Source organism: Verticillium dahliae, genomic scaffold (genome assembly GCF_000150675.1).
Source record: "Verticillium dahliae VdLs.17 supercont1.3 genomic scaffold, whole genome shotgun sequence".
Lineage (NCBI taxonomy): Eukaryota > Fungi > Ascomycota > Sordariomycetes > Glomerellales > Plectosphaerellaceae > Verticillium > Verticillium dahliae.
The window spans coordinates 49,995-74,929 of NW_009276940.1; the positions used below are offsets into that span (position 1 = coordinate 49,995).

General features: G+C 51.4%; 7 protein-coding genes across 7 annotated transcripts; 4 read left to right on the forward strand and 3 right to left on the reverse strand.

Annotated features, from left to right (window-relative positions):
* Positions 1-1,703: 1,703 nt before the first annotated feature.
* VDAG_01660 (FAD binding domain-containing protein) lies at positions 1,704-3,395 on the reverse strand (the record flags this gene model as incomplete). Its single annotated transcript, XM_009657689.1, has 2 exons — positions 1,704-3,030; positions 3,154-3,395. The coding sequence occupies 2 exons, from the start codon at positions 3,393-3,395 to the stop codon at positions 1,704-1,706; spliced, it is 1,569 nt and encodes a 522-aa protein (XP_009655984.1).
* A 701-nt stretch (positions 3,396-4,096) lies between these two features.
* On the reverse strand, positions 4,097-5,356 carry VDAG_01661 (uncharacterized protein; the record flags this gene model as incomplete). Its single annotated transcript, XM_009657690.1, has 4 exons — positions 4,097-4,112; positions 4,245-4,287; positions 4,344-4,830; positions 4,892-5,356. The coding sequence occupies 4 exons, from the start codon at positions 5,354-5,356 to the stop codon at positions 4,097-4,099; spliced, it is 1,011 nt and encodes a 336-aa protein (XP_009655985.1).
* Positions 5,357-6,318: 962 nt separating this feature from the next.
* On the forward strand, positions 6,319-8,092 carry VDAG_01662 (ent-kaurene oxidase; the record flags this gene model as incomplete). Its single annotated transcript, XM_009657691.1, has 4 exons — positions 6,319-6,543; positions 6,606-6,722; positions 6,778-6,877; positions 6,948-8,092. 4 exons carry the CDS (start codon positions 6,319-6,321, stop codon positions 8,090-8,092), a joined length of 1,587 nt encoding a protein of 528 aa, XP_009655986.1.
* Positions 8,093-10,268: 2,176 nt separating this feature from the next.
* VDAG_01663 (ent-kaurene oxidase) lies at positions 10,269-12,009 on the reverse strand (the record flags this gene model as incomplete). The annotated part of the gene is made up of 5 exons (XM_009657692.1): positions 10,269-11,200; positions 11,350-11,383; positions 11,502-11,558; positions 11,669-11,713; positions 11,938-12,009. The coding sequence occupies 5 exons, from the start codon at positions 12,007-12,009 to the stop codon at positions 10,269-10,271; spliced, it is 1,140 nt and encodes a 379-aa protein (XP_009655987.1).
* A 774-nt stretch (positions 12,010-12,783) lies between these two features.
* VDAG_01664 (lanosterol synthase) lies at positions 12,784-15,348 on the forward strand (the record flags this gene model as incomplete). Its single annotated transcript, XM_009657693.1, has 4 exons — positions 12,784-12,987; positions 13,044-14,953; positions 15,164-15,187; positions 15,306-15,348. 4 exons carry the CDS (start codon positions 12,784-12,786, stop codon positions 15,346-15,348), a joined length of 2,181 nt encoding a protein of 726 aa, XP_009655988.1.
* Positions 15,349-19,486: 4,138 nt separating this feature from the next.
* VDAG_01665 (HD domain-containing protein) lies at positions 19,487-20,286 on the forward strand (the record flags this gene model as incomplete). The annotated part of the gene is made up of 2 exons (XM_009657694.1): positions 19,487-19,688; positions 19,814-20,286. 2 exons carry the CDS (start codon positions 19,487-19,489, stop codon positions 20,284-20,286), a joined length of 675 nt encoding a protein of 224 aa, XP_009655989.1.
* Positions 20,287-23,582: 3,296 nt separating this feature from the next.
* VDAG_01666 (uncharacterized protein) lies at positions 23,583-24,624 on the forward strand (the record flags this gene model as incomplete). The annotated part of the gene is made up of 2 exons (XM_009657695.1): positions 23,583-23,651; positions 23,764-24,624. 2 exons carry the CDS (start codon positions 23,583-23,585, stop codon positions 24,622-24,624), a joined length of 930 nt encoding a protein of 309 aa, XP_009655990.1.
* Between the last annotated feature and the right edge of the window lie 311 nt (positions 24,625-24,935).

Consider the following 24,935-nt stretch of genomic DNA (forward strand, 5'->3'; position numbering starts at 1 on the left):
CAAGCTTCCTTCCGTCAAGCAGCCAGCTCTCTCTGGCACTTTTACCTGGAATAGAAGCCATCGGATACCCAACGAGTGGCCTTTCTTTGCTCATGGTTCGGTAGGCAAAGGCTGCGAATAACGAAAAGGCTGTGAACAAAGCCTAAAGTGGGACTTTCTGTGATGCCATGTTGGCTCCCCAGCTGCCGAACTCTGATGCTGACAGTTTGTCAGACAAATTGAACATCGTTGTCAGGTACTGCTTTTCCGTGGTAGGCAAATGATGAGGTTTGTTGAGCTCGCAACTGAGGTCTGTTTTCTGACATTATCTTGAAGCGTGGCTATGTTTTGACAGATAAATGGTACACCAAAATCTTCGTCTCAGTCAACTGACAACACTCGAGCTTCGCTGATGCCATACATCCCAGAGGCCCTTCTAAGACACGGCTCGTACCCATGTCGGCCGTGTCTTGGTGTTCATTCGACCTGGGTTCAAGTGAGCTGTCATCTTTCTGTTTCTCCGAGGTGGTCGCAAGATATGTCTTATCGGACCGGGAGTGTCCATCACTGCATGGAAAGAAGTGAAGCAATACCTGCTGTACGTCCAGCACATTCGGCCCGGCTTGTAGCCACATTCGGCCGGGCCTTCTTGCTTCTCAAGTCGAGATGGAGGTCGTCAGTCTCCGTTCGTATCCCTCGTCATCAGGAAGAACGCGTTCTGACCAGGATCCTGTTAGTCACCCTTGGAGACTGATGGTGCTTCTTATCACGGAAGAGGACAAATGAACAAGCACTGGACAAAGCACATTTTTATAGCCTGAAAGAGTTTGGTTCAGCATTAGTTCTGCAGAAAATAAAGATGCAGCAAGAGTCCTATATAGTTGCCCGCAACGGGTTCCAAATACCCTCCAGCACTATTTAAAGATTTACAAGGCCTTTTCTCTAAGCCTGGTATCAACAATCGCGTCCTTGTGACTCCTCGTCGCAAGTAGCCGCTCTCGTACCAGCCACCCCATGCCGACCATGACGCCAGGCCCAAAGAGACAGAGGGCAGTTGCGATGCAGACGAGAAGAGTCGGCCAGCTCCATCGCACGATCTCAGCTCGCTTGAGGTCCGAAAACAGGTAGAGAAGCCAAACAAGCAAGACTGCAAAAATAGCGTGTATCTCAAATAAGCGAATGGGTTGAGCCCATCCTCCGAGCTCTGTCATCAGGACCATGTCGGAGGATTGCGAGAGGACTTGTGATGTTAAAGTACCGATGAGCGCTAGTAGTCTTGCGGCGAATGCGAATAATGCAAACGTAAAGATTGTCAAGCCAATCAGAAACAAATCGCCATTTGGGGCCCATATCTTGTCCTCGTCCATGACATCTTCCAGGAACAAGTGCTTGAGTCCATTCTGTAGTATAGAGATGGAGAAAGGGAAGTACTGGAATATGTATCCCCAGGTGAGTCGAGTTGTGATGCTGAAGACTGGCATAATTGCGGTGACCAGTGGCACGTAATAGGCCACAAGCAGGGTGACAAGAACTGTACCAGAATAGGCTCGGTTCGTTAACCTCATGTCCTTAGCGCGGAAGTTCTCAATAGGACTCTGCACGTAGTGCGCGAAACAGTAAACTCCCATGACATGAACAATCTTGAAGGATTGAAGGCAATAGAAGAAAGCAATCGGTCTTGGTGTCAAGGTTAGTAGATGTTTTGCCCGTGTGAAGCTCGGAACTCACAGAGAAGATATCGTCAACACATTGGCCCTTCTGGAGGACTCGAAAAGCACAACTGCACAAATGATGCCAAAATCAAGATGGAAGCGCATAACGTCTAGACCAGATGAGGCAGCCAAGACACCAGTATATGGCCAAGCTCTGACACTATTGCTGGCATGATCGTACGACAAGAAAAGCGGCGTGAGCTGGTCAATCATGGCGAGGTTCGATGGTTCGGCCAACCACGGTCCGAAAAGAGAAAGTGCAAGTAATGGGAGGCCTGCGAAGCCTCTCTTGAGTTTCGACTCGCCTTTGCCAAGTCCCAGACTGGGATTGAAAGGCATCGTGCCCTGAACAGAACGTTCGGGCGTGGGAATATAGTCCAGCTTGGCTGCTCCAATAATCATGTCGCAGTTAACGTCAACCAGCAGGTCGCCGGCTGTTGGAAGGATCCAAAATGCAATTATTTTGTTTGCGACCGAATCAAGAGCTTGCAGCCGAGCCAGTTGGGCTGACGCTTCACACACGGCGCTCGTGCGATCGCGCCGCCCCCTTTGGTATGTTTCGAGATGCATCTGCACCGTTTCGAGATCGATTTTGGTTTTCTCCGCAGCTTGCCCCAGCTTCCTGAGTTCATTCGCCAGGGTTGCGGCAGACTCCATCGCTGCATTGCCGCCGGCACCCATGTGAGGCGTCATCTTGTGGACGTTGTCGCCGACACAGGCAATACGGCCCCACGTCCATTCCTTCAGTTCAGCTTCCTCTGTTGCCGCAAGTGTGACGGACGTTCTGGACTGCCACAGGTCGCTGAATTTCAGCCCATCCTTGATGGTGAAGTCCATGTATTCGTTTGCGAATTCGACGGCATCTTGATACGAGTACTTGGGAATGTTGGGTGATGTGTACGTCTTGTCCATCTTCGCAAAGACGAACCAGAAGACCCTCCCATCTTTGCCGCCGATCACCATTGTCGAGAAGCCCGAAGCAAAGTTAACATCCATTTCGCCCGCGTTGACGCCCCGCGTCCTTGTCGACAGCCCAAACAGGCACTGGAAATCGGCCTTCAGATCATGTCGAACGGACACAGGTGTGGCTTGCGGCTTGCCATGCTCCGAGAGCCTCCACATCTCTCGACGCACGAGGCTGTTGACCCCGTCACAACCAACAAGCACATCGCCCGCGACGATGGTCCCATCCTGGCAATGCACAACAACACCATCCGTGCCACTGTGATCTACATTCATGATACGGCGCGACAATTGGATGGGCGACTTGTCCTGCAAGTTCTCGTACAGCACTCGCAAAACAGTTTCGCGCTCCAGGTAACTGATGGCATAATTAAACCTAGTTCACATATCAGTAAGCGCGTTAAACATCATAAAAACTCCGACAGAAGCTTCTTGCCTTGTTTCCAGAAGACGGACCCCGTCGGAAATATGAAAAACGTTGCCATCTTGGTCAAGACACCGGGTGATCCGTACGCCTTGAGTTTCTTCAAGGATCTTGTCGTAGCATCCCAATTGGTCAAGGATACGGGAGCCGTTGGGTAGCAGTCCAATTGAGGCACCGACACGAGGCGCGACGTTGTCGTGAACTTCAAGCAATATGTATTCTACACCTGCTCTTTCCAGACAGTTGGCAAGTGTCAGGCCAGCTATACCGCCGCCGGCAACGAGTACGCGGAACCCAGACTGAGATTTAGAAGCCATGTTGAAGTCGAAAACGAAGAAGATGATGAAGGCAATTGGTCCCAACTCAAATCAGGTCAAATCAAATACCCCTCAGCAGGAACCTTCGGTGTCGTTGCAAAGCATGATCAATCCGTCTAAAGCCCCTCCTTTCTATCGAGATCGAGTTGTATGCTCGATCGAAGATCCTCCCTTCCGTTATTGGAAACATACTTCCCAGACATGTGTGAATCAAGGGTTGAGACAATTCTAGGGCGGAGCTTGACACTTCATGCGATGAGCTTCCTCTTGACTGTCTCCCGTCATCGGCGCCGTATGGATGTAAAGTGAGGGTGGGGTGTCGCGGTCATCGGCAAAACTGAGCTTTGTCCCGTGTCTTGGTTGTGAGACTATCCCTTGCACGTACGAAGCATAACGGATTATCACGTCTGATAGACTGCTAACACCCGGAATGAGTGCAGCTACATTGTATACTATCTGTCCTACCAAAGGCATTGTTTACGAATATGGCACCCAATTGAAGTTTAAACTGGTTCATGCCTTTTGGCTGGCCCATACCTTCGCGAAGACCTTTGAGAGCTCGTGAGAGAAGCTAAGTAGCTTTTATACACAATTAACCCATGAGATGGCATTGATGGCTTTACTTGGAATTTGGTTCACATTGTTATAGCTGTTAATAAGGCACCTGCGAGGCAAAGATCCTTCTTTTGAACCCGCATCGTTCACTCCGACCGGCGTCTGTAGCGAAGATGTATGTGAGAACGTGGCTTTTCCGCAAGCTCTGCATTGCGATTTATCTGACAAGGCTCGCGATTGATCTTGTTGCCATGCTTGTCAGATAGCTCAAAGTCGAATATGGCTATGAAATACGCCAACACAATGGTCATTTCAGTCTTGGCAATCTTCATGCCAACTGCGTTACAAGTTAGCAAACCGTTTTCGAGCGTCGTGTGCTTGGTATTCGCCTACTGCATGGATGTAGGCCTGAACCCCATCCAATGTAGCCATGAGGGACGTTTTTGCCCTCACCTCGCTCGTCCAGATGTCTCCCGGGGTCAAACTCAGTAGGATTAGGGTAGACATCGGGGTTCATATGAAGCTCGTCGTGAAGGTATGCTGCATAAGCATCGCGAGGGATGACTTCTCCTGAGTTACCGATTGGGATATCTTGCCCAGAGATGTTCTTTCGAAATGAACTTCCGGTCAATGCCAATCGAATGCTTTCATGGAAGCACAAGCAGATGTTGGGAAACTCTGACTCCCAATCGTCTAACGTGAGAGACCCGAGTGCTTCCGTCGTGGGCTGGCCATGATACTTCCTGTTTCTGGCAGCAACAGCGTCAACTTCCGTACGGACCCGAGCCATCCATTGCTCGTTCTCCGCTAACTTGACTAGTACCCAGGCGGCGTTGATGCCAGTGTTCAGCTGGCCTGCAAACAATGCCCCGATGACGAACTGCCAAGCGCAAACGATGTAAGCTAAAGTGGTTGAATATCAGAAGGGAAGTTTCACCTACGCCAATGGTATTGCGCATGCTTGTGCCCATGTCTAGAAGAATTTGCATCGTATCATCCTCTCTGATCCCCGACTTCTGTCTCTTCCGAATCAGTCCATGGAGCAGCATTCCGAGCTGGATATTCCGTAGCGTTCGCCTGAGATGCATGATTGTGGGGAGCCAAGGAAACACAACCCTCATGGTTGACTTGGAGTGCTCGATAGACTCGAGGATAGACAAAGACTTTGCCCGGAGCTTAGCATCTTGTGCTATCTCTGTCGGTCCTACCATTCTAATGGTCAATTGATAGATGATCTCGTAAATTGTATCAAAAGGATCGAAAACTCCCCAGCTTGACTGTTCAGGAAGAAGCTCCTGTAGCAGCGACTGGGCGTCGTTTGTAAGTAAATGGACGTTTTTGCGGGTTCGCTCCTTTGGCATGACTACGAGAAATGTCTTCTTGAACCACTTCACAAAGTTGTCCATGTCCTCGGACGACGAAGGGTGACCAGTGATCAGGTCTGCAGAACTAAGCACGGTTAATTTTGGACGCTGGTATGACCATTTTTTATCTCTTGTGTTAATAGGCGTCTCTCTGGCGCTTACCCTGCAGCGAGACTTAGCCCTCTAGTCTCATAGAATACCTTCCGTCCGGCAGGTCCGGAAAGCCCAATAAGATGTTTGCGGCCGATGTAAAAGCTGAATGCTCCGGTCGAAGAGCTACGCAGGCCGTCTAGAAAATGGTCTTTACGGTTTGTATAAAATCGAGTTGCTCCGAGAAATGGCCAGTCGTGACCGCTCCACCAGTTGGGAGCGTTTTTTGGGAGGACAGGACGCCGGAATACCTTGATCCAGAGGCCCACGACAGAAGCAATCACTAAGATCCAGCTTACAAAGGCCATGGTCGTGTACCGTGGACCAATATGTTTGTGAAGTTTACTGCAAATCGGTGTCGAACGTCGTCGTGTGCAAAAAAGATGATAATCCGCGAGGGAAGAGAGATTGGCCTGTCTGTCGCTGTTGGTCACTCGAAAGATTTCAATCGCCAGGTCGATCCGTTTCAGATTGTCATATCGACCTGAATACGTATGTTCGCTAGCACAGGAAGCCGCTGCTCGTAGTCGGGCCTGTTCGAGATTCGGTAGGTGTTTGGCACTCACCGCCGCCTGACGCTGTATGAATGGGACCAATGTTTTGTGCGGGACGTGCCGCGCGGGAGGTACTGTCTGAATTATTTCGTCTGAAGTGGAATGTGCCCTGCGTGACAGAGGCGATGTCTCAATCTTATGTGGGACGGGTACTAGCTGAGTATTACATGCTCTTGAGGTGGTGGTTCTTGCCGTGAATAATAATGAAGGTAGGGTAGATGGCCGTGTATCCAACACCGCCCATGTTTTCTGCTGTTCCAGCACTAAGCCCAACAACCGTCCATCATAAGTGCTTTCATTATGTTACAGCACTTGCAGCTTGTCATAACCGAGGTCAGCCTATACCAAGCAGTGGCTCTAGCAGGGATCCTAGCTTTTGCTATCTCATGGAGTCTATGGGAGAACGAGTCCTACTACCCAGGATTCGAGGTCTATGGTGTAGATAAGGAACGTGTCAGCCTGTATGATGCCAAGCAAAAGTTCATGACAGATGCACGCCGAATATTGTTTGATGGAGCAGCGAAAGTAAGCCAAAATATTGTCTGACCCCTAAGATGAACCAGGACAGCTAAGAGAGAGAATTCCAGATCGATGGAGTTTTTCAAATCGTATCAGCCAACGGACCCCGACTTATACTCCCAAGCAATTATGCAGATGAACTCAAAGGTCATAAGCATCTATCGGCGCGGCGCTTGATCGCTACTGTGAGAGAACAACACTGATGCAACCGGGAAAAGACTGACTCAACGTGCTCACCAGGACCTCTTTTCTCATATTCCTGGGTTCGAGGCTGCGAGGGCATTGATGCATTCTGATATCATTGTCGACACCATTCGCAAGAACCTGACCAATTCTTTGGGTATTGACATGTGTTTACTGAGCTCTTGGGCTTCATACCATGAGAACGAGCTGGCTGACGTTGAGTACAGGCCCAATTGCTACTATCCTACACAAGGAAACGGCTGCAGGGATTGACCAGATCTATTTTACCACCGAGCAGTCCGACGGCTGGCGCAAATACGACGAAAAGCAACACAGCATTGGCTTAGTAGGCATGCTGTCAACAAGAATCTTCTTGGGGCCCGAAATGGTCAAGAATAAGCGCTGGTTAGCCATTACAACGGACTATACCATAGTCTTGATGGTAGCCGCTCGTGCATTGCGTATGTGGACGCCTGTGCTACGGCCTATTGTCCACTGGTTCCTGCCTGAGTGTACCGCGCTGCGTCGGGTCTCGAGAGATGCAAGGAACATAATCGACGATGAAGTCAAGCGAATAGAAGCCCAGGTTGGGCAACCAGACGAACTATCGCCCTCCAAGTCTTCTATCGGGAACTCTCTTGGCTGGATGAGGGCTGCCGCAAAGGGCACCGACTTCAATCTAGGGGATGGCCAGCTGTTTCTGTCATTCGCATCGCTACACACGACATCGGACCTTCTTACCAAAACTCTAGTCAATCTCTGCACCTTTCCCGAATTCCAAGACTTGCTGCGGAATGAGATTCTCGAAACGCTTCGTGGACAGTCTTTTGATCCAACATGCATTTCCCAGATGCGTCTCTTGGATAGTTTCATGAAGGAGACGCAACGTCTAGCACCAGCATCGCTGTCGCTTATGAATCGACTTGTTGAAAAGAAAATAACGCTCCACGATGGCACAGTACTACCGAATGGTGCCCTTATTAGCGTTATACCTAGTCGTCTTTATGACGACGAGATTTACCCACAAGCAACAGAATTTGACGGCTATAGATTCCTTGACCTACGTGCTAGGCCTGGAGAAGAGACCCATCATCAGCTTGTACGCACGAATATACACCAAGCCGGCTTCGGATATGGTAATCACTCTTGTCCAGGAAGGTTTTTCGCATCACTCGAGATTAAGATTATACTGATTCATCTGCTTCTGCGTTTCGATTGGCGCAGAGAAAACTCGGACAATTCTCCGACAACTATCTTTTCTGGAGCGGAAACTATGTCAAATCCTGCAATCACTGTATATTATAAAGAGCGATTGACTGAGCTGGATCTGAAGTCGATTCTCGGCCTGGCTCCAGCTCCCTCAGACACTTAGATCAGCTCTGGTCATAAACTCACTGCTTGGGCGTCGACTTTTTGATCCGCCTGTCGCTAAGTCGACATCCCGAGAATGGTATTTTGAGATGTGACATGGCTCAGCTACAATGGTATATTCTTTTTCATACATTCCAATTAACTAGGCGGTCGTCGATGGAGGAGCACATGACCCGGCTGTTACATTGGAAAGTCTTCCACTGACCAACATGATATGATATCACGGGGATTTCCCTTACTCTGTTGTATATCTGCTGCACGATCTACATCATAGTTGCCAACAATATGGCCAAGAAGTTGTGGAGAATTCCAAGTTTCGAGCAATTCAGCACCTGTGAGACTCATAGGTGACCACGATGCAACTCTGTGTTTAGTGATGGAACAACTTACGTGATTTGTAAGACCTAAAGATGTCAACCTGTGAGTGTGCTGTCAGTCAGTTTATGGCCGCATTGCAGTGGCTGCGCAATTCGCATGCGTACTCTGACAGTTTCTAGCGCCTGAAAAGCGGTGAGAAATCTTCTGGGTCTGGAAACTCCGACAACGAGACGTTTCTTAGTCCGTGCCGTAGTAGCAAGTCTTTTTGGGACGTCATCTGTATCTGATGCGCTGTGAAGAGTCTTGGACGACTCACAGAGCCAAGGGTGGCGTCCTTGAAGCCAGGACCAGGGGCTGCTACCCTGCGGTGATGTATTGATGGGCTAGACATACGCGGGTTGACCCGTGTCTCGGACTGGCATGTAGAGGGTGTAGACCAGCCATTAAACACGTTTAGATAAAGCAGCACATCAGAAACTGTGCTGATTTGGAGTGGGTCAGGAAACACGGCCTCACCTGCGTAATATATTCCACGTCAGGGATTCGACAGGCAACCCATTCAAATATCCTGCAGTGGGTTTCTAAGTCACCCGCCATGAAGCGGTCACAAACTTCACATCGTACAACGGCCGATACTCGGCCGACTTACATTCATACGCAGTAATTTATCATGTAGCGGTCAGCAATCTCGCGTCGCACATCGGCCGCTACTCGGCCAGCTTACATTCACACGCCGTGATTGTCCATGTTTCACTCATTGGGCGGTTAGGGGCTTCGGAAACCCATTGGCTACCTACCTGCGGACACTCAAACATCCAGAGCCAGGTTCTAGGCCGAAAAGATGAAGCCGAGAGACAACTTATGTGAGAGGAGAAAGTGGTATCAGTGGCCAGGTATAGGCTGCAAATGTTCCTCACGTGAGACACTGATGACATGACACTGTAGTTCTATGAAAGTGCTTACGATCATGAGTGGATGAAGGGCGACTAACGATTCTCAGTCTGTGGCGGAATAATGGAAGCCCCCCCCCCCCCCTCAGCCTTTTCTATGCGTCATTTCATGCCTTTTATTCTTTTTTGTCCACGTCTTAAGCTTTGCTTGGATCTTGTCTCCGGTTTCATTAGTGTTATGATTCGCATTTTATCCCTGCTTTGAGATCCCTGGCTTGTAGTGCACACGACGTTCTCTTTCCGGAAGTTTTCTATCGCAATGATGTCTCGCGTCAAGAGTTGGATTGAATCAGAGGAAAGAGCCAGGGTTAAGTCAGTATCGCCAGGCTGCCAAATAACAACCCCCCGAAGTAAATGCGCAGCAAGAAAGCTCGTTCAATGTGCTCTAACTCGTTCTGTTACGGCAAGAGCCGGCTGTGCTCTGTCGGTTAAAATTGATAACGACGACGAGCTCACAATTCGTTACTGACCAACATACTAGCATGTACCATGCTGATCGAGATCTCAATGCACTGCTCTGCCCTGATACCTGAAATCATCTTATATATGGCCAAACTATGGAAACATTCTCGGGTTCCGTTGAGTGCGGATGGGCAAGTATAGATGGAAACGCATTAGCTTGTCACATAGGCATCACGCTGAATCATTCAAGACTTCGTGTCACGGTTTCGGTTTTCCGTAGAAGGCAATAATTGCAGAGCATATGTCGAAGGACGAAATACGTTCATTACTATCACTTTTGCACTAATGGTTTCCAAGCCACATTAATAAGTTCACGGTGCATTTGGAAGATTCATTCTACCAAAAAGAAGAAAACCACCTTGTGCAACTCAACCCCAGTTCTAAACATCTGCCGTACATAGACTTAAGAACCGACGCCCATAATTTGACACACGTAAAGCCATCTTTCTATATGTGTTTGACAAGGTTCATGATGTCAACCTCTTCCTGTCGGCGTCTGAATGAGATTTTGAAACCAGGATTTGCCATTATCTCGGACCCATGCTGAAATGTCGGGGCTGTGTCGCTGCCACAATCCTGCTGCCAGTCGTAGCGTAGAAGAAGGAAGCACAGCGCAACTTTGAGTTCTGTTGCAGCAAAGAACCGACCTGGGCATGCGTGGATGCCGTGGCCAAAGCCTGTATGGTCCGTACTAGTCGTGACAAGCTGCCAGTGGGCCTCCTGGCCTGGCTGTGATCGCAGCTTCAGGAAGCGATATCCATCGAACTTCTGCGGCTCGGGATAGACGTCGGGGTCGAAATGTCTATCCTGGATGATGCTCAGGATAGCTCCCTTCGGGATTATGGTTCCGTCGTTGAGGGTGACCTTTTGTTGTGCGACACGATTCATCAAGCGCACTGAGGTGGGCATTAAACGCTGTGTCTCCTTCATGAAGCTGTCGAGAAGCTTCAGCTGGTACAGAGATGTCTTGTCCCAGCCCTTCTCCGACAGAACAGTAACAATCTCCTTCCTGAGAAGGTTCTGATACTCCGGGTGCGCACTAAGGTTATAAAGACACTTTGTCAACAGGTCCGATGTTGTATGAATTGATGCAAAGGTCAGCACGAGCTGTCCGGCGGCGAGATCAATGTTCTTTGAACCTGCAACTTCTTGCATCCATCCGAGTGTATCTCCCACCTTGACCGTCGACGGCTTAGAATTGCTGGCGCGTTCCTGCTCTCTGCGTCGCGTAAGCTCCCTCTCGACAACTATGGTCGCCTTGTTGCGCGTCTTGCGTAACAGCCTGCATTCAGGGAGAAACCAGTGTATGATGGGCTTGAAGATGCCAGGCCACATACGCAGTGCTCTAGCCGCATCCATCAGTACCATAGTCCAGTCAGCTGCAATGGTCAGCCACTCGTCATCCCGACAGAGCACTTCTCCCATGAATGCTCGGGTAGAAAGGCGGGACACGAGTCCAGTGGCGTGGGTGTGAATATCAAACGAAACCCAGTGGTCAGAGCTTCCGAACAGGCGTTCGATTGCATACGCAGACTCGTCTCGTAGTGCTCCAGACACAGGGACTAGTCATTTTAGCCGATTAGGCATGATCGTGTGTTCGAGGTTTCTTAGTGGGCTCCTCAAATGAATCTACATACCAAGGAAGCTTGTTAGCTTGGTTCTCACTGTGGTCGGAATTACGTCGGTTTCTGTCACAAGTCTAATAGGATCGAATCCGGGGTAGTCGGCGAAGAGCTCCTGTCAATCGTTATCTCTCTTATTCTGCAAGTCAACTTGGAGAGCGACACGATTACCTTTCGGAAGATCTCGCTAAGAGAAAGGCTTTTTATGCTTCTCAACTCATTTACATAGCGGTTAGGGAAGATGATTCGTGGCCCATTGGCAGTGACAACCTGAAAGCATGTGTTCAACTAGCGAATTTGATCAGTGTCTTAAACCTGTACACTCTGCCTGTCATGATCACCTTTTTGGCCCCTTCCAACAGGATCCTTCTCCCGTCAGTCAGGTATTTTTCTTTTGCTGACGACAAGGATATGTTTTTCTTGGAGAAGCCGTAAACCGGGAACCCAGAATAGAATGCCTCTCGTGTCCAAAAGTTCCAGGCATAGAGACTGACGATGGCCAGAAGAACACCACCTATGTGGGAGATGAACTCGAGGGAACTAAGGTACGATTCAATAACCGTCATGGTGGATGATTGGGATTTGAGTCCGTTGGAAAATGCTTCTCGCAATAAAAGTTGAGGATGACTTGAGGGAAGAAATGTTTCTCTGCGTGTGAGCCACTCTGACTTTATCAATCGACACGTTATTTTGCTAGCTTGGAGGGAAATATCTGTCTCTCAGCTTCAAAGTCAGCGAACACTAGAAGAGGACTTCGTTCTTGCTTCTCATGCAGATCCTGCAGGGCGTGATCGAGACATTAAAGTGCCCGCTCTTCCGTGTCTTACGGAGGGCGCACCTGCAGGGGTGGCGGTATGTCGGGGCCCCGTCGTCTCAGTTCCAGGCTCCTGCGCGGGGCTTCTGACTATATTCATCCTGCCTGCTCAGAACCGTATCTGACATATCAACCCACTTTGCGTCGTAAAGTAAAACATCAGTATATCAGCCGTCGTTGACCGCTGGAATGTCGGGGTCAATTATGAAACACGGGATGAATACTTGTGACAACCTCGGTGTATCAATGCTGGGAAGTAGCCGAGATGTAAACCATGATGACGCCGAAGGTTGGAAGCATGATAACGGCTCCCAAAGACATTCCGCGTCTACTTGAGCGCTCAGCCGTGATGGAATTTGTCTTTGATCGCCATCTGTGAGATAAAGAAAGTGTGAGGTATCCCATAGCGTATTTCCATCAGTCATTTGTTGTCAAATTTACAAAAATAAGTTTGGAAGCCTTGGTTCAGTAACATCCCCCAAATATTTGTGTTGATTTCATCCGAGTCCCTAGACCCGACTTTATCATGAGCTGCTCCGGGACCAATAGTTTCTGTGAGGAAAAGTCAGATTTCTCAACGGGTGATTTCGCTGAGGCAACAACGGACCCTTCGCGATGGAGACTGTTCAGCGACGGCGGTCGAAACGTTTGGCATTATTTGACGAGGGACGAAGACATCCAAAAATGGCCCCAGACGGCAGTGGACAGATACCACTTGGGTTTATCCACTGTAAGTAAGCCTTGCCCTTTGAAATGTTGTAAAACAGAGCTGAACTTTTGATCAAGGGTTTCCCCAAAGTTGAGCCGGCAATAACGCCCATGCAGTCAGTTATCAACGCCGTCTCTGTCTATTCGAAGCTCCAGCTCCCTTCAGGTCATTGGGCTTGTGAAGAGGGCGGTCCTCTTTTTTTGCTTCCTGGATTGGTAATCACCTGGTTCGTCACCGAAGCGTCCATACCAGAGGCTTTCAAGATTGAAATCAAGAACTATCTGTTCGCGCGGCAAAACGCAGACGATGGCAGCTGGGGCCTCCACATCGAAGCAGAAGGGTCCGTCTTCGGACTGGCCATGAACTATACAGCTCTCAGGCTCCTTGGTGTTCGAGCCGACCATCAACGCCTGTGTAAGGCGAGATCGGAGCTGCACAGACTGGGTGGCGCCCTCAATGCGCCTCATTGGGCAAAGTTCTGGCTTAGCGTACTAGGAGTCATGCCATGGGACATAGTCAACCCTGTTCCTCCTGAATTGTGGCTCCTTCCAGACTGGGTTCCCTTTGCTCCCTGGAGATGGTGGATACATATACGACAAGTCTTTTTGCCCATGTCTTGGGTTTGGTCAAGACGTTGGCAGTATCCTCTTTGCGATCTCACCAGGGATATACGTCAAGAACTCTTTGTGCAGCCCCCCGAGTTGATTGACTTCTCTGTCCACCGAAACAGCATTTCCCCTCGCGACAATTACCACAGCAAATCATGGCTCCTGAATACAGCCAACTGGCTTATTGTCAACATTTGGAATCCTTACCTCCGTCACGACAAGCTCAGGACCGCTGCAGAGGCCTGGGTTTACGATCTCATTCAGCACGAGGATGAGAATACCGAATACGTGAATCTTGGGCCCGTGAATGCCCCAATGAACACCCTGGTTTGCTACATTCAACAAGGCCCAAAGAGCACCGCCATGGCTCGCCATCTAGACCATCTGATGGATTATTTATGGAAGAAGGATGAAGGCATGCTCATGAACGGAACCAACGGGGCCCAGGTATGGGATACAGCCTTTTCCATCCAGGCTATCGTGGACACAGGCCTCGCGGACGATCCTAGGTACCAGCCTACGCTCATGAAGGCCCTCGAGTTCCTGGAAGAACACCAAATTCGGGACGACTGTCGAGAGCAGGGTATCTGCTACCGTCACTACAGAAAAGGAGCGTGGCCCTTCAGCACCCGGCAACAGGGCTATACTGTCACCGACTGCACTGCTGAAGGGCTAAAGAGCGTCTTAGCGCTCCAGAGCATCCCTGGCTATCCGAACATAGTTACAGAGGACAGGCTTTGCGATGCTGTAAACATTCTATTGTCGATGCAAAATAACACAGGTGGGTGTTCTAGTTACGAACTCCGTCGCGGGAGCGAGCACCTAGAATACCTGAATGCCGCTGAGGTGTTTGGCCAGATCATGGTTGAATACGACTACGTGGAGTGCACAGCGGCATGCATGCTGGCACTCGACAAATTCCGCAAGGTCAACCCATTTTACCGAGCCCTTGAAATTGAAAACTTTATCCAACGAGCAATCAAGTTTATCCGATCCGCTCAACGGGATGACGGCAGCTGGTATGGCTCTTGGGGAATATGCTTCACCTACGGAACCATGTTTGCTCTTGAGGCGCTTGAGGCTGTCGGCGACACCTGGCATAACAGCGAATCCATTCGCTGCGCTTGTGAGTACTTATTGGCTCACCAGCGGGAAGATGGAGGCTGGGGCGAGAGCTTCCGGGGCTGTGAGCTTGGTTTTTATGTTGATCATAAGGACACCCAAATCGTGCAGACTGCCTGGGCCTGTATAGGGCTCATGCAGGCAGGGTACCCAGACATGGAGCCCATAGTAAGAGGCATACGGATGATTATGGCACGCCAACAGTCTGACGGACAATGGGCACAGGAAGCCCTCGAGGGGGTTTTCAACAAATCTGGGTGAGTCTGCAACGATCGCACTCGATGATACCTACTGACTCGTCTGGCAGCATGATATCCTACACCAACTACAAGTATATTTTCCCAATCAAGGCATTGGGCTTGTTCGCGCGGAAGTACGGGAACATAAATGTTTTATAGCCTTATGTCTCAGGATTTAGAGATTTGTTGTCCTTACTGCAGGCTATAGGCCGTCACCCCAAACCTTAGCAAGCAGCGCTACACCCCGACTAAGTAAGTCAAATATAGGTATTGGATTTAGTTATTTAGTCCGCCAAAATCGATAGATTTAGTTATTTAGTCCTATTTCTAAATATTTAACTCATTTAATTAATAATAGAGCTATCAATAGTCTCCGAATGGTTGCGGGCGATAGCGGCTTCGACCTCGCGTGACCGCAATGAAGATAGCATGACTCCATTGTGAGAATGTAGCTTTTACATGATAGATGCGGGGCCCAATCGAAAAACTTCAGTTGAGCCCTCCTGCAAGTTGCAGGTGGACGGGGGTCGTATAGCTACCTCGTACACTAGCATATCGCATCGCGGAGTCCATTGTTGTCGGGTCAAAATCCGTCGCGATATGAAAATCATCAGGGCCAAAGCGACACGTGGCGAGGAAACGGCGAACTTGAACTTCCTTGTTCTCAGGGTGGAGAACTTTTTAAATAGTCGAGGGCTTCAACATAGCGGCCTTGAGCTAGCAATGCAAGAGCCGCGAGCAGTCCAGGCAATGGCTTCAGGCAACGGTTTCAAGCGTAGCTTCTCTTACCAGTATCAGAAGCCCGATTGTGTTTTTAGACTTTCTTCAATCTTGTCCCAGACATTGCGACGCAAGTTTCCTGAAATCCAGTATTCTCCCTTCGAGCCTTTCCCCAAGATGAAAAATGAGTTCGGAAACTTGTAGCCTTCCCAGAACTCGATGCACCTTGGTCGACCAACTTTCACAGTACCCTTAGCCGCTGAAGACTCGGATATAATGGCCGATGAAAAGTCGGTTCCAAACAAGTCCGCTTTGGTAAAGTTGGAAAACGAGATGACGTGAAAGTTTCCCTTTCCAAACGCAGGATTGAGCTTCCGAGACGACTTCCGGATCAAGGAGGCATAGGCCTCTAGTTGTTCTCTCTTCCCAAGTTCTTTAAGGGATTGACGAATCCTAGTTGCCACCAAGCCCAGGGGTCTACCCAGCACGTCTCCCATGGGGACAATGGTTGTGACAACCCCCATGGCGTTGGAAAGGTAACTCTTCCCGGCCGGCAACAAGTCTTGGGAAAGAGCGGATCGCAAAGATATGGCGTTGTTGATCACCAAAGTACTCTTCTTGTTTCTGACAACCTGCGAGGAGACAACTCGACTCCACCACTCGCACAAGACGTCACCGTCGCTGACAAAGGGTTTGATGTTGCTAGGGTCACGAGCGATCAGCTCACCCAGTATTCTGTTTCTCATGCGAGCGATAAAAGCTGCAGGCACGCAGACGCTTCTGGTATCTGTGCCTAAGAGGAGGCCGGAAGCATTTCTCAAGCCAAATTGCGTTATCAATTCGAAAGTAGAGGCTTGGTAGTTTTGAAGTTTGTAAACTTCTTGAGGGCGGGATCCGAATTGTTCGAGTGGGTCGAAGTTGTGTCCCCAAAGTTCTGGCAGATCTTCTGGTCGATTGTCAAGCATAGCCTGCCACCCTTTCAGGAGAACTCCTGCCCCCACCATGTCGCACAGAGTGTGTGGAAAAGATAAGGAAACAAGTGTGGCGTCGTCGAACAAATTAACGAAGAGACCCAATTGCGGTATATCTGCGTCTAAGTAGTCTTGCAACAGACGGGGAGTTTCTGGGTGAAAAGCGAGGCTTCGGAAACTGATTGTGTCGGCCGAAACACTCGGGCAATCGCTCGATACAGGGAGCTTCGAAGCGTTGGGGTGATCAGAAACATTGCACGAATGTTGGACAAGCCGAAACATAATGGCAGGGCATTGTTCGTCAAAACCAGACGGTGTATGATACTCCAGGCCTCCCGATTGCTAAATACGTGCATGAGCGACAATGACAAAGCTTGCAATACGGTTTCTGAAGCGAGCTTACACTGCGACGCAACCGCGCACCTAACTTTTGCCACCCATTTTGTTGAACAAGACTTTCAAGGCTTTCTCGAAGCTTTCGGGGGTCTAGTCGATCGTCGTATATGAAGAGTAACGTCATAGCAAACTTATGGAATAGAGGAATGTCATCGTAATAATGCAGGGGGGTGATTTTGGCCATTGTTGCAGTGTATGCGTTTGCCTTGTAGGATAGATACCATGTAGTCTTGTGCGGAACGTGGACGGGCTAAAAGCCAGCCGTGCTTGAGTATTTCCGGATTGGAGACAGCAACGTAGATCGATAACCTGATCTACTATAACTCAATTGGTGAAGTATCGGTGAAAAAAAGTCTCAATGATGAAAATGCCTGTCTCGTAGTAGGACTTGATAAAAGAAACTTGAACCTAAAACCGGACGCAGGGTCATTGTCGGTGAGGAAGCATTCAAGTGACATCTCGGCGTGTCTCATGCTACGCCAACTGTCTTTAAAAGCCTTCTGAACATATCACCAATTATACGTGTCGGTGAAAGAACCTTTTGATAACAGATCGGCTTGTTTCATACTACACCCATCGATTGGTGTAGTCTTTGGACAGCTATCTGATACTTTATGTCGGTGAGAGCTTCTTTTGAAATGATATCATCTTTTCTTATATTCAGCAGTGAATCAGATATGAGCATCTCATAGACATTCACGAATAAATACCAGGATGTGATCTCAGTAAGTCGATAGAAAAGTCCTGCGTTCAAGAGGAGATCTGTCAAAATTGTCGTCATCTACCTACGTTAGACAATCCACCTTTACTGCATCTTATCTCATCCATTCGTTGAAATGCTCCAACGCAACTTCTCAATCTTGCTTGTGGTTATGGCCAAAGCCTGGAAAGTCGCGTCTACCAATCTATTTCATAACCTCTCCTCTATGACCAGTACTCAACCGCAATGGATCATTCAATCTCTTAGAAGGCGTTGCAATACAGACGATGTCGAATGCAAATTTGAATTTTCCATCAATACACAAGTTGGTGCCCCTATCGATTGCACGTATACCACCACCGCCGGCCATGGCCTTCCAGCATCACAGTCTTCAGGGGATCATCAAATGTGTGGCCAATTCACGATTGCGTCTGGGTGGAGTGATATGAAACCTATGGGAAGATTCAGAGTATTGGCGATAATGGATCCTGTCGATCGAATGTTGATTTGGGCTACGTATATGGATGAACAGGTTCAACTTGGTGCAATCGTTATACCTGACCAAGCATATGCGCCTGTTAGGATTGGTGGATGGGACATATGCCCTGTATAGTGCGGACTAGCTTTATAGTCGTCCAAACCAGAGTGGAGGCAATGAGTTGCTGTGGTCGAGTGAATTTCCAGGACCCAGTCCGACCGAAATACCTGTACACGGCTTAAATTCAATGTGGGGATGACGAGCCTAGCGGTTGTGACTTTGGTTTGTTCATGTTCTTTGGTTCGTTTATTGGGGGCTTGATCCGGATCCTCCGCTGCATTTTAGTCACAGGAGCTGACGACGTGCTGAGCGTAGTCGTTATCCTCCCGTGTCCTGTCCGTCCTTGCGATTGGCTTCTTATCGACACCAGACCAGCCAGCAAATGGAGACTCTGCGTTACCTTGGTGTCGTTCAGCCTGAATGGCAGCATGGATGCGGCCGCTATCAGCTGAAAGTAGCTAGACGGGGTCAAATCAGAGTCCGAGCATATTACTGGGTGACCAAAAACGGTCACATTCGCAGCGTTTTGAAAATTGACCCCCCGACGCAGTGTTGCTCGTCTCCTCCTACTGAATTGCTCGGGCCGACCAAGGAAGCTCGCCTGCGGTATGTGTTTCAGCTTAGCATTTCCATCTTGGATGGCATGTTCATCATCCAAAGATACGACCAACATGAGTCTTTGACAATTTCTCCCTGCAAGCCGAGGCCCAAAGGTTCCTGTTTTGTACCTGATCAGATGCATCCACCCAACATGGCATTGCAAGACCTGAACCTGATAATGACAGAGTTGAAAGGCACGTCAGAGATGCCAACAGAGATCGAAACGATGACTGATCGTGGACAAATAGGGTGTTGACCGGTGAGCGATGTATCCCTACAGCTGGGCCAGATAACCTCCTCGAGCCTTGCCACCGAGCAGGGCGGGCAAGCGCCAGGACTCAACCGAACTCGCCACTGCTTTTTGTATGACGGCACGGGCCGAGCTGTCAAAAGCGGGGTAACCGGACTCTTCCAGCCTCGATGGACACTTACGCCACTATCACAGCATCACCTGGTCCACTTGACTCCGAGCAACCTCACCTTCCTTAACCTCAGCTACCTAGGTACTTGGGACTAAAAGAAATGTTCCTAGTTGCCTACATCCAGCAGCCATTTAGCACCACTCCCAGCACTCATATAACACCACATCCAGCACGGCCAGACCAAGGACAACAGGACGCAGCATGATGGCCTTTGATCCCATCCCACCGCCGCGCAAGTTCAGCGGCGGCTGGACTATCAAGGACGCTCTCGCCAAGACGGGATTCCACGCCACGACCTCGCCCCTCTCGTTCTTTTCCCTCGCAGGCCGTCTCAACAAGCTGCAACGCCGAGGCTGGAAACGCTTCGGCATCGAGTCAGTACTTGACCCCTCCCCCTTTGCCCTGCGTGAGCGCCCCGTGTGAGCTGACATTGTCTCCTTTTCTCTCGAAAAACGCAGCCCCGAGTCAGTCGCTGACCATTCGCACCGCATGACCTTCATGGCGCTCCTGGCGCCGCAAGACCTCGACCAGGCCAAGGTCATCAAGATGTGCCTCGCGCACGACCTGGCCGAGACGGTCGTGGGCGACATAACGCCGGAGGACGGCGTCTCGCGCGAGGAGAAGACGCACCGCGAGGAGGCGGCCATGCACTGGATGGACGACGCACTGGGGCGACTTTGGCCGCGAGGTCCACCACCTCTGGGATCGAGTTCGAGGCCGGCCTGACGCCCGAGGGCGAGTTTGCCCAGGACCTCGACAAGCTCGAGATGATGCTGCAGGCCCTCGAGTACGAGCGCGACGCCGAGCTCGCCGTTGACCTCGGCGAGTTCTTTGCTGTCGCCGGGCGCATTCGGACGCCGCGGGCGCAGGCGTGGACGGCTGAGGTTCTGCGCGACAGAGAGCTGCTGTGGGCTGGAAAGGAGCACGTTCGCGGCGATCTTGGCGTCGAAGGTGGTCTGCTGCAGAAGAAGCAGGAAGAGCAGGATCTGTACTACAACCAGTGAGGGAGGCGACAATCTCTGATCGCTTTCCCGTCTCTCTTTACCTCATCCTTTTCCTTTTCTTGTTCTTTTTGTTTTCATCTCCTTCCATCGCTCTCCTGAAATCAGGTAAAAGGGTATTTTCGGCGGTCATAATCTCGCCAGGAAGAGGCTTCTCAGCGTACATCAGGGACACCAGTAATTCGGACCACGGTAGTCAAAAGTCAGCATCTCCTGTTTACTAGGCCCTATTGATGAAACACGTGGCGCACGCCTAGTATTGTTCACCAATTGTTCAGTCATCATCCGAAGACATGGCGATCGAAGTGACACTTGTCGGATAAAGTCTAAAGCCCCTGAGGGTCAAGTCAGTGCAAGAGACGGAACGCCTCGACATGGCGGCCTTTGTGTGCCGTCAACCCCGGTCAGGTAAGACAGACGCGCGCTCGGTCAAGGCACAGCGTTCGACTAGACGAGACGCAAAAAAAGGCCGATGACGATCAACGTGACAGCGCCGTCGGCGACGTGTCGATCCGGTACTGAGCCGGAAGGTTGATTGAGGTCCAGGCTCGGCATGAGCGCTGGGGCCCAACCAAAAGACCCAAAGCGACCCGGCAGTCCGGTACGGTGAAGCGCCACGGCGACATGAATATGTCGTGTGATTGGGAGGGATCGCGTGTCTCGTGAGACGGCGTCTTTCAGGCTGTGGAGCACATGGAGGAGTTGAGGGTGGCGTGTACCTTGGGTGATGTCGGTATGGTAAGAAAATGCGGTACAGTCTGTGAGGATTCCTTCTCATCTCTGAGTCCACAACTTTGTGAACAGCAAAAGTGCCAAAGGCCCTTGCTTGGGTGATCGTGTTCGGTCGTCGGCAAGGGGCCCTCCGAAAGCAAGAGGGCGGACGGAAGACCAGCAGCAAGTGGGCCGCCGGGTCGCGGGGAGGATGATTCTGAGGTCCCGGAGGCCTTTTAGCGTCGGAAGCTGGCGAAGAGTGGTGGCCGGCACACGGTCGCCCTGTGATGCTGGCCGAGATGGAGGCGTCTGGCGATCATGACACGAGCATGGTCAAATTTGGGGCAGTGTGGCCATTTCCACGGAGCGGACCGAGAGAAGTCTGATGAACTTACGTGCTCGATTCACTCTTCATTGATCAAGTCTTGGTATTGAGGTGATGGGGGAAAATGATCAATATGTCGGGAAATGACGGAAGAACTGGGGGCAGAGTTGCTCGGTGGTGTCCCGGTAACGCGCCGAGATAGCTGAGAAGTACCTCCGCCGCACGAATAGAGTGCTATGATACTTGTCGCTTATCGGGCAGACGCATGGTGCCATTGTGGCCGGAAATGGGCTGTTCGCCTTCGTTCCAGACGTTCTTCCATCAGCCCATTTTCCTCCGCACTCGAACGGCTTGTGCTGCTCGTCCCGTTCTCGCACCACGGGCGGTCTTTCGATTCTCTCGTTGGATGCGCCGGTTGAGTACTGCAGGGACCTTGTTTCCCTTCTCCTTCGCCCTACCACCATTGATCAAACTCCATGAGCGTGACATCACAGGGTCCTCTTTGGATCGAGATCTCGAGTCTATTCTGGGTTTTGCGTGGTTTGCTTCCGTCTGACCCGCCGCATCTGGTACCTGGTGGGCTAGATCCAGGTCTGCTGCGCTTTTGTCACACACACTGTTCGGCTTCCTGCTTGAGCACAAACATGAGCAATTTCAATGAGGAAGCATGCTCCTCCAGCAGCGCGCCGTCAATTCCGCCATGTACTAAGGAGCATGCTGGACCACCGAGACCACTGTACAATGCTCGCTGCCATCAATTACTTCACTCGACAATGTGATTGCGAACCCGAGGAGGAGAGACGAGTCGAGTCAGCGGATGGGGTGCTTTGGGGGATCACCCGCGGCACTTCCCCGGATTCGCATGCAAAGCGAGTCGTCCCAGTCTGAGTCTGTCTCGCCTACAGGACCCAAGAGTGCCTAGAAGCGTTTGCCATGAAGATCCCCCTCACTTTTCTTTTCACCTTTGCCCGTGTCCCCCCCCCAAATTGGCATGATCGACGCCATCGAGATGTGCCAAACGCACGACCATGCCCCCATCCGAGAGGCTTGTTCGTTTGTCACCTGTCAGGTCTGAACGAAAAATAGATAGGTACCAGAAGACGATCTTACTTCCAAGCGTGTCTTCTGCTTCGCTACTCCGTGATCCCTGCTTCATCTACGCCTTACACTAGAACCAAGGAAGACTAGGCCCTGCCCTGCTAGTCTTGTCGGTTGGTCTGTCTGCCAGTACCCGCTGTGCAGTCCAGTCCAGCTGCTTACAGCCAGCCAGGTCGAGGGGAGCCAGCATAAGGGCGAGGCGTCGAGGGCGCACCACAGCGGCGCCAACTCTGACGCCAGGCTGGAGCCCCCGTCCATGCCGTGCCACGCCGCGCTTGTGGTGCCGCTTCGCTCGACGGGAGAAAACGTCAAGGGGTGTAGTTTTCCTGCCCCAACGAATAAGGTAACTAACTAGGTACGGCATCTGAAGCTTCTGCACGTTGCCGGCTGCCACGTCCCACGCCTCGACCAGGCCCCGTTCAAATCCCGAAGCGAGGCAACCCCCCCCCCCCCTCCCTTATCCCTAACGGTACGGGCCAGCACCACGAGACGAGACATGCTGTTTGTTTTTTTTTTTCCTTTGACAAGGTCTGGCTCCGGCTACGACTGTATGTCGGGCCCCTCCGAGGCCCCGCCCTCGAAAGTGTCTTCTTGTGAATGTACCTTTCTCTGCCTTATGTTGCCTGGTAATGGAGGGTCTCCCCGCCCAATTGACAAATGGATCAAGAAATGAATGGCCTGCCGGGGACCACATGTACCAAGCCCGCCTCGGCCGTTTGTCCTGCCTGTTCGCATTTTCTTCTGTCACTTTTCGAGCCCACGCGGACGCTTGTCACTTTAGCTCTCGTATGTTGCCCGAGCGTTCATCGCCAGTTCCCACGCCCGTACCTCTCCGACCCCGACAAGACTCCGTGCGGTTTTCTTCATTTTCCCTTGTGCCTCTCGGCCGTCTTTGCCTTATGCATCCCTGGCTTAGCCCGGGTCTGACTTATATCTGCCTGCCCATCTCCCCACCATCCCACCTTTACTTCGTTCCAATTCTTTCGGATCATACAACCACGCAACCCAACAAACATAACACCACCAGATAGTCAACCTGACCATCATCTGCTGAGCAAGGATACTAGTCCCACTGGCTCTCACCTTCTGATCTGACGTCGACTCGTCCCACTCAACAAACACATCTTCACCCAGTATTCTCAGCACCCAACTACTCCATTCCGCCATGGACAGCACGATAGCACAGCAGCAGTCGTTCGACCACCTCCAATTTCCCCAGACCGGCCTTGACATGGTGTGTAACAACCGTCTTCTTATCTCTTGACCTTCTGGCCCTTCCCTGAACCTCACCTGCTGGCTTCCCACCGCCCACCTTGGATATCTTGATCAGGCCATGTGACCCACAGTGCCTAGGTAGTCAAGCCGGCCGGAACCAAGCATCACCGCTAACACCTCGACAGAGCCCGCAACAGGTATCACCACTTTCATACTACGACCCTCAGGCCGACTTCAGCGCCGACTCGGCGCCCTCACGGGGCTCTCCCATCTCTCCCATCTTTGGCAACGCCTTTCAGCTGCCCATCGACTCTGACTGGCCCGCCTACCTCGACAAGAGCGGCATGTCTCCCGATCTCGACATCTACTACGGCGAGTCCTTTGGCGGTTCTCAGGCCTTTGTCGACGCGCAGAACCCCACGCTCAGCCCAGTCGCCAACCCCTTGGATCTCATGTCCGAAAGCGTGGCCTTTGGCGGTGATCTCAACGATGTCCAGCCCCTTTTCCAGTCGGCTCCCGCCCCAACAACACTGCCCATCGCCAACCCGCCAGTGCCCGCCACGTCCCGGATAACGCGGTTGACGGAATCTCGGCCCCAGTCTCAGTCCTCGACCACACCGACGGCACCCGCGGCACAGGTCCAGACCCGCAGCCAGCAGCGCGCCGCCCAACGCGCGCCCGCCCGCCGCCCCGCCGATCTCAAGCGCAAATCGTCGACCTGCGACGACTCGGCCTCGTCCCGCTCGACGTCGCCGGAGCCCCCGGCACGCCGCACCAAGCACGCCGGCGCCGCCGACCCGAGCAAGAATCCGCACAACCTCATCGAGAAGCGCTACCGCGTCAACATCAACGAGAAGATCCTCGCCCTGCGCGACGCCGTGCCCGCGCTGCGCTGCGCCATGCAGCTCCAGCAGCCCGGGGCCGAGGCCGCCGACCACGACGACGACGCCGCCGTCGCCGAGGAGCTCGGCGGCCTCGTGCCCGCGCGCTAAGTAGGAAGGCCACCCATCCTCAGCAAGGCCACCGAGTACATCACCCACCCTGGAGAAGAAGAACGAGCGCCTGGCGGGTGAAAGGACGGCCTCTAAGGAGGCCGGCGGGGCGCACAGTGGGGGTAGTATAATGCGGGGGAGCGGAGGATGGAGTATAAAGCACGGAGTGGGTATTTGTGAGTAGGACTTAGAGCTGGGGGGTAGTGGTAGTGAGTCGGGGATATTAGGGATATTTGTAGGATGGGTGGAGTAGCGGGCCAGCGGTTGTTGCATGTAGTATGACGTAGGGAGGGTTGCGTGGGCCGCGGTAT